Source organism: Haemorhous mexicanus, chromosome 12 (genome assembly GCF_027477595.1).
Source record: "Haemorhous mexicanus isolate bHaeMex1 chromosome 12, bHaeMex1.pri, whole genome shotgun sequence".
Classification (NCBI taxonomy): domain Eukaryota; kingdom Metazoa; phylum Chordata; class Aves; order Passeriformes; family Fringillidae; genus Haemorhous; species Haemorhous mexicanus.
This window is the reverse complement of record NC_082352.1, coordinates 5,259,246-5,273,930: the sequence shown is the minus strand read 5'-3', so window position 1 is coordinate 5,273,930 and position 14,685 is coordinate 5,259,246. Positions and strand designations below refer to the sequence as shown.

General features: G+C 41.6%; 1 protein-coding gene across 3 annotated transcripts in view; it reads right to left on the bottom strand.

Moving 5' to 3' along the window:
- Window positions 1–14,685, bottom strand: part of CDH8 (cadherin 8) — a 160,073-nt gene that overhangs the window by 139,549 nt on the left and 5,839 nt on the right. For all 3 annotated transcript variants that reach the window (XR_009487930.1, XM_059856979.1, XM_059856980.1), the window contains exon 2: window positions 4,103–4,552. Coding sequence is in view for 2 of the 3 variants with exons in the window: in XM_059856979.1 (XP_059712962.1) it covers window positions 4,103–4,354 (252 nt within the window). In the remaining variant the exon portion in view is untranslated. The remainder of the gene's footprint in view (window positions 1–4,102; window positions 4,553–14,685) is intronic.

Sequence of the window (14,685 nt, the reverse complement as noted above, 5' to 3'; positions counted from 1 at the left end):
GACATATCACTCTACACTTGAATGAGGTTGTCAGCCACGGGGAGGCTGCAAGCTGCTGACAGCACTGTGCAGGATGGGGAGGCTTCTAAAGGAGACACAGAAGCTTTGTAAAGTATGTACCTGCTTCTGTGGGTGAAGGGGGAAAAAAGAAATGAAGTACAAAAGGGTATTTGCAAATCTGTCACTCGGTGTTCCATTGCTGGGAATAAACCCAAACTCATTTGGTGCATGCTGCATGAACACAAAAAAGGTTACTTGGCAGGTTTCTCAAAATGCATATATACAGTTTTACATGTGCAGATCAAAATAATAGGGGACTTATTTTAATAAGAACCATATAAATCAGAATGATATAGAATGAATCAGAAGATATAGAATTTAATAAGAATTATATAAATCATAAAGAGAATGTCCAAAGGAGGGACACAGAGCATGAAGCTGTGCTAGGGGATGGTTGTGCTGAAAATCAGGGAAAGGTTCTGCTTCCCCCAGAGAGTGCTGGCACTGCCCAGGCTCCCAGGGAATGGGCACAGCCACGAGGCTGCCAGAGCTCCAGGAGGGTTTGGACACCAGGGATGCACAGGGGGATTGCTGAGGGGTCTGGTCAGGAACAGGAGCTGGACTAGGTGATCCTTGTGAATCCCTTCCAACACAGGATAGTCTATTCCATGATTCTATGAAAATACCATGTGGCAAAATAAGTGCCATATGAATATAGCCCTAAAAAAAAGTTAAAAACTAGAGTATTTGTGGCTTTTTATTAGAAAATCTCATAAATTCAGAAAGCACTTCTTTACAGGTGTGTGAACTCGAGTAGAGTTGCTCGTTTTGAGCTTGATCCTACCAAACATAATGACAAAAATTGGCATTAAAAGTGCATATTACTCAAATTCATTCTAAGAGGTTCAAGAATGAAAGCAAAAGATTTGCTCCGGTCCTTTACTCGAGTCATTGAAGAAATACACCACACTTTAAAAGGTGCTCACATTAATTCCTCCTATTAGTCTCACCCCAGTTTACTTCATTTATTAGAGCAAATACACTGGGAATGCATTTATTACTCTATATCCATGCAGAACAAGCCCCTTTGAAGTGTGTGCAGTTGCATTGCAACACTTAACTCTGGAGAGGAGTCTTTATGTCTGGAAGCTGTTTCCCTTAGAAAAACTGAGCAGCTTAATAAAAGATCCTACAGACCTCTGTAATCCTGTCCTGCTAAATTTCCCTGCATTTCACAAACTTTGGTATGAGACCTTTTTAACCAACAGGAGGGACTCACAGCCTCTGCATTCAGGCTTTGATTTGCAAAGTGATTTTTGTTCTGTTTGTATCCTATAAAATTAATCTCAGTTTTCAGTTTTATTTTGCTGATAAACTCCATCCATTCCATTAGGAGCAAATGCTTCTACTCAGTGCCTTTCCACCCACTAACATGAAAACCATTATTTAAGTATCAGTTCTATTCTGAGCAGCTCTTAATAGCTGAATTTTCAGTGGGTTTTTAAGGTACATTTGAGAACATAAAATAAATTCTGCTTGTGTGTGTATTGCTTCTGTTTGTGCAAAACTTATTTTTGTATTTGTTCTCCAAAAGCACCTAATTAAATGTTTGTACAAAACGTACATGAGTATGAAAAGCACCAGGTAGACTCTACAACAGTGTAGAGACAAAAATTGCAACAAAGATCTACATAATTAAATTTACTTCTAGAATGTTTTCTTTGAGGCAATTAACCATCAAATAAAAGATTTGTTTGAAGATTATACTAGAACTTTCAACGTGTAAAAAGCACATAGCAAGCAATACTGAATCTGTAACAGGAAAAAAGCACACTTATATCCAGAAAATGCAGCAAAAATAGGGCAGACATTTGATACCACTCTCTCCACAATGTTAAGCCTCTCTGCACTCACTATAACCTGTTTTACTGAGTGTCCTTCATTCAAAGTCTGGCCAAAAAAAGAAAAAAGAAAATCAAGGTAAGTGATAGAGCAGAAAAAATAGCTAATAAAGTCCTGGAACAAGGGAGACACCCCAGGTGTGCAAATCCTTTGGCAGGGGAAAAGCTCAGGAGGCTGGGGGAAGAGTGTAAGTGGAAAGGCCAGGAGGAGGAACCAGGTAAGTGCAAATCCACTGCAAGTTCTGAAAAGGAGGTTATTTTTAAATTGCAGTGGATAAGAAACCAATGAGGGAGACAGAGGACAAACCACAGCCCAACTTGACAGAAAAGGAAAGTGTTTTGCTTGTGACATTCTGTACACCCTTAAGTTTTGGGAAGGATTGCCAAGAAGTATAATTGAGGGAGTCTCTGCTTTCCAGTCAGGAAGGATTAAGGGCAGCTCTTAAAGCTGTGGAGTACCTCTGCTCCCACTGGCTGCACACCAGCCTGAAAGCACTCTCAATACTCACAAGCCTTAGGAAAGAAAAATAAGCCAGAAATATGGATGACTTTTTTGGAGAGGGAGAAAAAATAGAGAGAAGAATTCCAAAAATATTCTATGTTCTAATGAATAAACCAAAAATTCCTCCCTATGGGAACAAACTTTGCTTCTTGCTCATTTCCGTCTGTAACATGCAGTGTTTTAATTATGCAGCAGTCTCAACAAATAGAGTGTCACAGCATTTTAGCTAATTCTCTTTAAAATGCCAGCAGAAGTGGGGATAATGTCTTCCTTGGTTTAGCTTAGTTTAACCTACCCACTTCTATTCACCAATGACTCAATTCAGGGTATTATAACCACTTAAAAAACCCTTAAAATAGTAGAAATATTTAGACCTGGTTGTACCCTGAAAATCAAAATACCACAAAGTACAAACCCAGGATTCTCCCCAGCTACTCAAAATAATTTTAAAAGCTCAACTAAAATATTCCAGAAAGAATGGGTTGAATAAAACATTTTAAGATGTGAAATATGCACATTGCTGTCTCTGTGAAATTGAGATACCTTACTAAGCCCAGAGAAACAAATGAGAACAGATACCAAAGAGCTGATATAAATGTAAATTGACACAGCACCAAAAGTCACTGCATAGAAAGCTCATTACACCTTCTGACCCTGTCTCACCTGGAAAGTGGCTACACTAGGGAAGGTTTGGGAATGCACTTGATCTGTGTTCTCTTCAGTAACAGAATAGAGCTATTGACAGTCCCTATATTATACTATATGCTATTCATTTATCCATGGAAACTCCAAGATTACCATGAAATTAACTATTATCCATAATTTTGTCTAGATTTTTCTTTACTCAACCTCAGTAGCCAGCTAGTAAGACAATAATGCACTTGGTTGTTCAGAGGGAATTGAACTTTAGTGATAAACAATCAAGGTATTTATACCTGCTCACTGCAATACGTGCATTTATGAACAGATCATTATTTTCTAAGAATAATTCTGAGGATAATTCATCCCTGATGGATACAGATGGCTCATACAAGTGCAAGGCTGATTCACTGACTGGAGGTAACACCCTGAGCTACAGAATAAACTAATGCATGGCAACAAGCAAAGCTTTAGGGCAGCAGAAAAGCTGTGACACTGAAAAATATGATCATTCTAATGCTGACATTAAATTAAAATATCTGTGGCAATATTGTTATTCCATATGTGTGCATAAACCTCCACATAAACTAGGACCTCATGATTTGCTGTACAGTCCACACTTTCCTTTTTGGTTCTTGTTTTTTAAAAATTGTCAGAGCATAAACAACTTGATTCATCAGACTGGAGATAGAACATGACCTATGGGTGAAACAACCTTTAGGAATGCACAGGAACATATTGCAAAGAGCTGCTTTGGTAAAAAAATCTGCAGCTGACAGAGGTGAGGAGGGATGACTAATAATACAAAAGAAAGGATGTGAACATGCTTGGGGGGGTTTTTGACAAGTGGAATATGCATATTTTTGTTGGAAATAGCAGGTTAGCTAACTAAGAAATCATGTCCTTACAGTCAGGTACATTTAAAGCACAAATCTATGGATATCTTTGGAATCAGAAAGCACCTCAGTCTGAAATTCCTTAGAAGAGCCTGAATGACTGAGGACCTTCCCATGTCAAACATTAACACACTAAGAGAAAAAAAACCCAAATCTTGCCTTACCCGGCCAACTAGGATTGGTTCAGGTCCAGAAAATTCTTCCAATACAAACATTTGATTCCAAACCCAGCCTCTCTTGGAACGGTGCAAAACTCTTTGTTCTTCATTTAGCCTTTTTAGTCCTGTACTGGATCCACTTGGTAGTACTTGAGATTGATTCATTGGGGCCATATAAATGGAAGGAAGGACAGTAATCCATAATATTATTAATGGAGTCCATGTATCCATAAGCATTTCAGTGAGTCTTTCTGGCATTGTACCACAGGCTACGCAAATCACCACAGAAATGAAATTATTATTATTTTGCTTTCCTCCAGACTGTAGCAATCCAATTCATCACGCAGTACAGAACATTTACTTACAGCTCCTCCGTGTGTTTACAGCACAGTCAATGTAAAAATAGCTTAGATGAGAAAAACGTGATCCATTGAGTTTTCCAGTCATTAAAGATTCCTGGTGGGGGAAAGAAGAAAAGAAAGTTCAAATCAGTGACTAAAGAGCTTAGGAAAGCATTCTGAAACATCTTATTTACTTTTACATCATAAATAAGCCACGTTAGGCTTTAAATTTGCTGTTTATAATGTTATTGCATAGTTAAATTGATTCTGTGTATTCTTTCATTGCCTGAAACACGGAGAGAAGACCCAGATAAATGATCACACACACTTAGGAGAATATTCAGACCCAAGAACTGGACGAGGTTTGCAGCAACCTGGGCTGGTAGAAGGTGTCCCTGCCCATGGCAGGGAGGTGGAAATGGAGGATCTTGAAGGTCCCTCCCAACCCAGAATGTTCTGGGATCTTGCAGTTCATCCGAGGGTCTGAACAAGCTGCCAACCTTCTCACTACCCTGCACTGTTGATGTGGTCAATTGCAGACACTTATTCTGTCATATAACCAAATTAAAATCGTGTTCTTGCATCCTTATGCTCCTTTCCTCCACAAGAAAAAAAAAAAATCAAAAAATCAAACTTCTCCTAACTGTACAAAGCTCCAGCAGCCCTCTGTCAGTTTAGCCATCACCTCTCTGCAGCAGCACCACTGCCCAGCAAACCCCTCACAGCCCAGGAGAAACAGCACAGCTAAATTCTAAATCCTCTGTGAAACCCATGATTCCCAAACCAAACCACTACCAGGACCTAAGGAAACTCATTTATGCACTTCTGCACTACAGGTCTCACTGTCTCCCTCACTTTCAGAGAAAGCACACAGTCATGTTTCATTTCAAAGACATTTTCCTAGATGGACACTTGGGAGCATTTTGTCTTTCTTCCCTTGCCCACCCTTTGATCTACTAAAAGGTCACACCACATTTCATCTCAGAGTAAATATTCCTTGAAATGGAAAGGCAAGTTAACATAGCAGGGCTGATGCCAGAGGGATGGGCAAACCCAGAAATGCAGCCATGGATCATGTGGAAAACTAGATGGGATGTGGCTGAGAGAGAAGGGCTGCATTACAGGGTTATGGAGTTACCTGGAAAGGGTCTTCATCCATTTTCTTTGATTCATATCCAAACAACCTCAGGAGAAACCACGATATACAAGAGAGTAGCAATGCCTATTCTTAATCCAATGTGATTTAGGCTGGTTTTCTTCTACTTTAAGATTAATTCCTAGTATTGCATGTTTATGAAAATCCTGAGAACTTGGATAGGGTTTGGTTGTTTTTTGGTGGCAGGGGGGGTGGTTTGTTGTTCTTCGTTAAGGTTCATACACACTTATGGCATAAAACTGTTGCAGTCTTATTGCAGGGGTTCCATACTGCTGTCTCCTTATCACAAAAGTTCCAAACCTTCTTGGTGCTTCTCATGGGCAGCTCCTCAGAGCACTGACTCTTTCCTCTCCACAAAGCAGCCAACTGACACCAGCTCCCTTCTCATCCACCCACCCCACCCTTTTATAGCACTCTTCCTCTCATTGCTTACAGCTGTGGCCATTAAAGTCAGGCCTGCTCCTAATCTTTGATAATTGGCCCAGCTGCAACTCCTTAGGGGCAAGATTACTTTCACACTATCTTTGTTTTCTTATATTCCATCCCCCTACATAAAACATGCAGAACACCTTTTACACGACCAGTAAAAGTCAGCAGTTCTTTTAAAAGCAAACAATGTAGAAAGTACTTTTTTTTTAAACTTCAGTAATTGCCAAAGCAACTGTGAAATCTGTTGCATGAAAACCTGAAAGTGTAAGAAACTTGTCTTGTTGGAAGGGGAGAGGAGCTGCTACCAAAATGAAACTGAATCTCTCAAGCAGCATGGAAGAATGGTGAGCTAATAGTGCAGTGCTTTGACAATGCATTCAGAATGAGGGAATATCCATTACAGGAGAACCTGGAGCTTTATAGGCCTCACTGCCAACTGGGGTGGAAATAAAGGAATCAGAGAATACAGCAAGCTCTTGAGAGCAAGTTTTGGGGAAAATGTGAGAGAAGTGGGAGGCTTTAAATGTCTTGACATTCTCTTAATCCCAGAAAAGGAAGAGGAACAAACAGTCTAATGATGGGATGCATCAGTCACCCTCCAAAAAGCCTCTGCAGTCCAGGGAATTAAATAGAGTTTACTGCTGCTGCTTTCTGGCACATGTTAAACAGAGATTTCCAGGGCATGTTAGGGGGTAGAAAGTATTGAAAGAGAGAAACAGCCAAATTTCAGTCAAAGTGATTGGTTTTGCTCAGATGGGATCCTCTTTATATCTGACTGGATGAGTGGGTGCCTGTGCCTGCCAGGAGACAGAATTTTCTGATTTCTTCAATGGAGCAAGAATCAAAACACAGGAGAAATAGAACCACTGTAAAACAGAGCAAGAGACAGCATCTTCAACCAACACCCAGGATTAAATTCAAAATGGGGGGCAGAAACTGAAAACACAACTTAAGGGTCCTTTTTAAGGCTTAAACAGAGCAAGATGTAATGTACTGTTCTCTTTTTATAGTGACTGCTTCTTGGTGAAAAACCACTTTGTATATAAACCTCAAAAACCCCTCAGAGAAAAGGACCCAAGTGGGCATGACTGACTTCCTTACACTTCCAGAACAAGTTGATATAGTTCTTTTTATCAACAGGACCAAATAATAATAAAGCACTTCCTTTCATATTCAAGAAGCTTTTTGAAAACAATTCCTAATTAATCTCCACAGCCTGCCTTCTAAAAGAAATGAAACAAATGAGATAAAACAATATGACATTCCCAGAACCATTTTTTGGTTGAAGAAAGAACAGGATATTTGGTTTTCACACTGCCACTCTCCATCCTTAGAAAGCATTAAGTTCATTTCAGTGCATCCCTCCTCGGTTCCTCCCCCAGACTTCCTGCTTGTTACTCTTCATTTACTCCAATCAAATTTAGGTGCTATCCACTCACACTAATACAGAAAATTCGCTGTGACTGGGCTGTCCTCACAGTAGCTGTGTGTTCAGCAGTACCTTAAGGCAAATGAGTCCAAAGCACATCAGAAATATTAGCAAAGCACACACCGTGCCACTAAACCCCCTGAGTGAAACAGCCCCGTGAGGAGCACAGTTACACAAGCTCAGAGCACACAAAGCTGGGAGATTCTGAGCACTGGCAGCAAAGTTGGGCAGGGCAAAGGAAAAAATCCCAATGGGACTTTGGCACGTCCCAGTCCTGCAGAGGGATGTGATCAGCGTGGAACTATTGTGCTGGATAAAGTTCTCCACTGTGACATTCACATTCTCTGAACAGAGAGAGACAGAATTCTCTCTCCCAGGGTTTTTCCTGGAGAAGCTCAGAGAAAAGAGAAAACAATTTTTCTCTCTACTTGCTGCACCTGTTGTTTTTGTACATGTGGAATGTGTTAGGAAGATTGTTTTTAAGTCAATTGGATTCTGCTGAGGATTGTTTTGCGTCCTTGGCCCACTGTGTCAAAGCTGTGTCCTGGCTGTCTCAGACAGCCACAGCTTTTTTCTTTAGTATTCATTATAGTATGGTATCTCTTTAATATAGTTATAATACAGCATTAATGTAATATAGTATAGTTTTTAATAAAGCAAATGTTCAGCATTCTGAATCATGGAGTCAGATGCCAATCATTCCCTGAGTCAGAGGCTCCCTGAATTCTATACTCCACTGCTCAACCTGGACTGCAGGAGCCATGTAAGAGTTATTTGAGAACCAGACCCTCATTCAGGCTCTGTCAGTGGATCAGGGCACACGCTTTATGCAATGCATGGAGGTGGGATTGTCCCCAGATTTCTTTACCAAATTTGAAAATTATTTTTCTGCCCAATTCCTGGGAGCAGAACACCATCTGTGTGGCTGGGAGCTGATGGGAGGCATTCTAAATATGTGGCCCAGCAATTTACACATTGGCTAATAGGAAAATTGAGAAGTGCCAAGCAGTTAAATTGTAATCCTCAGGATCAGATGTGTAGGAGGGGATCACGGGGTTCTTGTACCAGGCTATGATAAAATATTAAAAGCCGTATGTAAAAGCAGATTTGGAAATCAAGGAAGACCAGAAGGTGAGGCACAGTAGCACTTTCCCTTCTTATGTTATGTCACTGTCTAAAGCAGTGGTGAGTATGGAACGACAGCAAAATTATTCCAGAGAAGCCAGAATGACATTTTTCTAAGCAACAAAAAGAAGAGAAGCACGTGGCCCTTCAGGAGTGTATTTCACAGAATCATAGAATGGGTTAAGTTGGGTTGGGAGGGACTTTAAAGCCCACCCAGTGCCACCCCAGCCATGGCAGGGACACCTCCCACTGTCCCAGGCTACTTCAGCCCCAGTGTCCAACGTGGCCATCCTTGGGCACTGCCAGGGATCCAGGGGCAGCCCCAGCTGCTCTGGGCACCCTGTGCCAGGGCCTGCCCACCCTGCCAGGGAACAATTCCTCACTGCCAAGATCCCACCCAGCCCTGCCCTCTGGCACTGGGAGCCACTCCCTGGCTCCTGGCCCTCCAGCCCTTGGCAATTGTCTCTCTCCATCTTTCCTGCAGCTCCTTCAGGCCCTGCAAGGCCACCCTGAGCTCAGCCAAAGTTTCTCCTGTGCAGTGAGCAATGCCAGCTGTGCCAGCCTTTCCTCCCAGCAGAGCTGCTCCATCCCTCTGCTCACCCTGGTGCCTCCTCTGGGCTCTCTGAGCAGCCCCAGGTCCCCCCTGTGTTGGTCCCAAAGCTGGAGGCAGTTCTCCACCTTCATCAAGATTTTGCTTGTGTTGATAAAAGTGTAATTTTTGTTTTTAATCTCCACATGTTCAGATGGCCTTGGGCTGTTGCCCTAAACAAAACTTCAGTGATGTTCTGAGTGGTTTCCATGCACACTGTTGGGTATATAAAACTCCAGATCAACTCTAACCCAGCAAAGCTGTTTACAAAACAGCTTTAGTTCTCCATTCATGCCTGAGAGGGGAAAGTGATATTTAAAATATAAAGACTGTCTTTAATGTAGGAAATAGATGAAAGAAAATGCTCCACTATGTCATGGAGCAGAGATTCAAACAACTGCCTTATGTCCTCAAAAACCTAAAACTGTATTCATGAATGTTGTTCTCCATGCACAGGCTATAGAGAAGTACAGATAAAGCTGAGTGGTTTGTTTTCCACTCTGTGTGCTAATGGAGTTTTAGAAAAATATTATTCAGTTCACAGGAACTTGCATGTTGGAACTCTACTCATAAAACTCAGCCATGGAAGGGGTAAGTCTTGTACAAGTACAACCCAAAGTGATTACCAAGAGGTTTATGAGCTAACAGGAGGGCATAACCAGCACACAGCTTCAGAAATCACTGTCATACCCACTGGGAGCTCTTCTGGAACTCAGATCTGTGCAGGTCACAGCTGGGAGTTCATCCCTTGCACAGAGTGAGAGCCAGGTGTGGCAGTGGACACTTACAGAGACAGAAAGCTCATTTTGGGCATGAGTGGAGGAAAGTGCTTCTTTAATAAACAGAGTTTCTTTCACTACAATCATTTTAGAATCATCTTGTAGCTTTAAAAGGTGACCACTGCAATGCAGTAATTTGTTAAAAAGATTAATAAAGTTAATTAAAGTAGTGGAAGGTATAAACTTCCCATTGAAAAAGAAGCAAAGCAAGATCATAAAAAGCTACAAAAAAAATTTCTTTTTCATTTTCAAAGCACAGAATATTCATCTGGTTAAATGAACCACTTCATTACAATGCCAGTGCATTGATTTACACCATGATCTCAGTTTAAAAGATTTTAGAGCCACCCTAGTGTTTCTCCACACAACAGACATGGAGGGTTGTCTTCAGAACTGCAGCAAAGTTTTTTCATCATTTCATTTGCAGTGATGCTATGCAGCATCTCAGCCCTTTGACCTCACTATTTCATTGTGATGGATTTTATGAGTTACCAAATAACTGTTATTAAGGTAAAATAAAACCCTTGGGCACTGCTTTCTTTAAATGAGTGACACAAGAGATACCAAAAGAACACCTGATGATTTTTGGTCAAAAAGAGTTTTTTTGGTAGAATTTTCAGGATCCACTATATTTTCTACATTAAATATGTAGTTTCTCTCTTAGATGATAATTTAATATAAGAAATCCTCATTACAATACAAGCAACCTCAAATAATTGATGAGATGCCTTCATTTAATGACCACCTAGAGAGTGCCAGCCTGTGCTATTTCTTAAATTTTTTTTTTTTTGTCCCCATAGATGTGGAACATCTGTTGATTTTATTTTTTTTCTACACACTGTTCTTGTTTCTTAAACTTTTAGGTTTCTTCTTACCTCTCTAGGTATAGGCTACACTACAACTTTTGCTTCCTTGTCCCCTTTCTCAAAGATTCAGAGAAGGTTCTTTCCCAGCAAAAGCAGCAAAATGATGCAAAGCCTTACCACAGTGGGCAGAGTGATTATCTTTGCCTCACTCATCCCTGCCTGGCAGCACTAACTGAAATGAAAGGCCTTAATGCTCCACTCCCACTTATAGGAATTCTTCTTACTCTTCTTCAGAGAATCCCAGAGTGGGTTGGGTTGGGAGGGACATTTAAACCCATCCAGCCATGGCAGGGACACCTCCCACTGTCCCAGGCTGCTCCCAGCCCCAGTGTCCAACCTGGACATCCTTGGGCACTGCCAGGGATCCAGGGGCAGCCCCAGCTGCTCTGGGCACCCTGTGCCAGGGCCTGCCCACCCTGCCAGGGAACAATTCCTCATTGCCAAGATCCCACCCAGCCCTGCCCTCTGGCACTGGGAGCCATTCCCTGGCTCCTGGCCCTCCAGCCCTTGGCAATTGTCTCTCTCCATCTTTCCTGCAGCTCCTTCAGGCCCTGCAAGGCCACCCTGAGCTCAGCCAAAGCTTCTCCAGTGCAGTGAGCAATGCCAGCTGTGCCAGCCTTTCCTCCCAGCAGAGCTGCTCCATCCCTCTCACTTACAAGAGAGCTATGGTTTTTAATTTGCCCTTAAAGCAGAACAAACCAAAATTCCATCAGAAAAGATCTATAAAAACACCATGTCCAACAAATAAGGGTGTCATCCTTATTTGCCTGTGTAACTTAGCTCCATGCTCACCCTGTTTCCAGTATATATCTATTAAATTGTACCTGGATTTAAATCACCTTGGATAAGGCAGCAGGCTCATGTTTTCCTCTGCAAAGCAATGAATACTTCTTGCCATAAATAATAACACTTATTCCTCAGAGGGTTATTGCTTTGTGTAAAGATTACTCACTTACTCACAAAACAGTCAAATTAAGAGGCAGTTCTCCACCGAGGAGCAAGATGAAGAGGGAGTGAGGCTGTAATCAGCCACACTGCCATGGCAGTGGCTCAGATCCTGCTCACAGTGCCCACTGCAAAGTGCCACTTGCCTGCCCTGGCTGGGCTCTCCTGCCTCTCTCTGCCAGCAGAACTGTGTGCAGGCACTCCCTAACCCAGTTCTGTCAAAATGATCTTGTTAACTTAAACGCCTTTAATAGTAAGGTGTTTTTAAAACCAAATCATTCTGACAGAGCTGGGCTAGCCCATTGCTCATGCTATAATTCCACCAAGAGCAATTTTCATTTAAGAGGCTCCTACCCCCCCTCAGCCCCCACAACATGCAAGCTACACATTCCCAATAATTGGTCTCCATTCCCATTCCTTCTCCACTGTCTCTGCAGTTATGCTATTTGCAATCAACACTGTAAGACAGGCCAGTGAAACATGGGTTAACAAACACAATTTGCAACAAAACCTTGCTCCAAAAAGTCTTTTCCCTCAAGACTCTAACATTGCAGAACTAAAGAACCCATCAACTATAGGACAACAACAGGAAGTTTTGAGAACAACTGTGCTGACAAAAAGCATATGAAGTTTCACTGTGTACTTCAGAGAGCAGAGAAATAGTTGAATCAACAAAACTGAGTGGAGGAAAACTTCTGGAGAAGAGGAGAAACGGGCAATTAGGGACAGAAAACTACTTGAATAAATGTCTGGTGGACTCCTGCAATCCCGTTGTGGTAACCTGCTGTGGTTTTATTTGTTGGTGCTGGCAGGTTTTAGGGACAGAAACCTCTCCCCCAGATGTGGTGGTGTGAGAGCAGGCTCCATCAGGAGGGAACTGCTGTGGGCCAGCACAGCCCAGTGCCCTGGACACAGCACAGAGCCAGCAGCCACACTCCAGCCAGGCATGGCCCAGGCACTGCTGCAAAGCAGAATTACCCCAGGTAGCTGCAGCAGATTTCACTAACAGTGATTTTCAGGGACTGTTACGTCACTTGGAGTTAGCTGTAACACAGAAATGCATTAAAGCATTATCCACACATCCTTTCCCTCTGCCACACACCTGAAATTGCACAGGGAGGGAAATGAGCTGGGAAATGTTACAGGAAATCCTTGGTGCTGTCAGAGCTCCCTGCCAACCCCAGAGCAAATCCACTGTCCGAGTTCATTTTGATGTACTACTCTTGGCAATTTGCTTATGGCTGCCTGGGAAATCAAAAGCAGATTCCTAAAGCATTATTTATTTCTGCAGCAATGGCAACAGGCACCACCTTTCTCCTGCTTTTGTCTTAGGTGTTCTGCCCTACCCACACAGAGTAATTCAGTGAGCAAAGATATGTCACTTTATCTTTTTAAGCTTAGTCATGCTCTGCTACTCTTTAAAGACTTCTGCACAGTTCTGTAGGTTATTAAGTGAGTTCCTGAGCTTGTGTCAAATGCTAAAGGACTGGGTTAGGAACAGTGTTAGCCTCTGCAGCAGATGTAGCTGAGGGAATCCATGCACTGGGAAAATATGGACATGCAGTTGAGAAATGCAACAGCTTCTTCAACATTTGGAGCTCTAATAATTACTGAAGGATTTATTATTCTGTGTATAAGATTAGCATTACCAAAAGCAGGTTACTTCAGTTTTAGGGGTCTGTTTCACAGGAAGGAAGAGGGAAGGTTAGAAAAGCTTTTGTGAGATAAATTCCTCTGCCTTCTTTCCCTTACTTTGGTGCTTTAACTGGGAAACATCACAATCAGGTGTTTTGGAGTGGAGAAAAGGCTGGTTTAGGGTATAGGTGTTTATCTGTCACAGCTTCACTGAGGCTTTGGGATAGAGAGAAAATGACAACATCCATCACACTGAAATATATCTCAATATTATAATAATAAATTATTTGTTATTATGTGTGCCTAACATGGTACTTCATCATATCTACAAAGTCTGTTTTATGTGAGTAGCTAAATGGTTTTTTTATAATTTTTTACAAATATTTACTATCAGATAACTCTTTCTTAAAAAAAACCCAAACCACATAAGAGTATCTTGACCCTGTGATATGTTTTTTGTACAACTTCTCTTGGTATCAATAGAATTTCTTATTTCTGTTACTCTTCGATAGTAAAATCAATATGGGACAACTTTAAAGCTGTCAAGACTCAGACTTTTTGTATATAAAGCTGTCAGTCTTTCCAGAAGCAGCCACTACTTTATGGAACCAGAATGCTTTTAAAGAAACCCACCAAGGGTGTCGTCAGAACCTTCAAACTATTTTTATTCTTTATTATTCCTTGCTCTTTGCAGTGCTCTGGACTTCCAGTGTGCTACACATGCTCAGGTACAGGACAAAGAGACAGCAAATGCTACAAAGTTTGCAGCTGAAGGTGAAATTTGCTCCCTAATGAAATAAGTATTTAAAATATTTTAAGGTCATTTTGGTTAGGGTTGGTTGGGTGGGTTTTTTGTTTGATTGGGTTGGGTTTGTTGTTTTTTTTTTTTTTTTTTTTTTTTTTGGTGTAGATTTATTTTTCTATGACAGCTGATATTAAAGCCATAGGTATAAAAATGGCAATACAGCTGTTTCAGCTCTACAGAGGAACAAAAGGAAACTGCAACATCCCCTAAATTATTTTTGGGTCTCTGGGAGGCTGACACTCCACTGATGTGTGTCAGAGCATCATCTCATGATGCGGGTTCAAAACGGGAGACGAGAGACAGACAAGGCTTCCAGAGCCATCCAAAAACCTAAACAGAAGAAAAGCAGTTGCACCAGCACTGGTTTCATGCTATAGCAAGAAGAAGAAGCAATCTGAAGTAATTTTCATTCTCTCCAATGCCGTGATTAAAGCGGGTTTCCCCTGGCTGGAGCAGAAGTGTGCTGCACCCCTGGGCCGGGGGCTGGCAG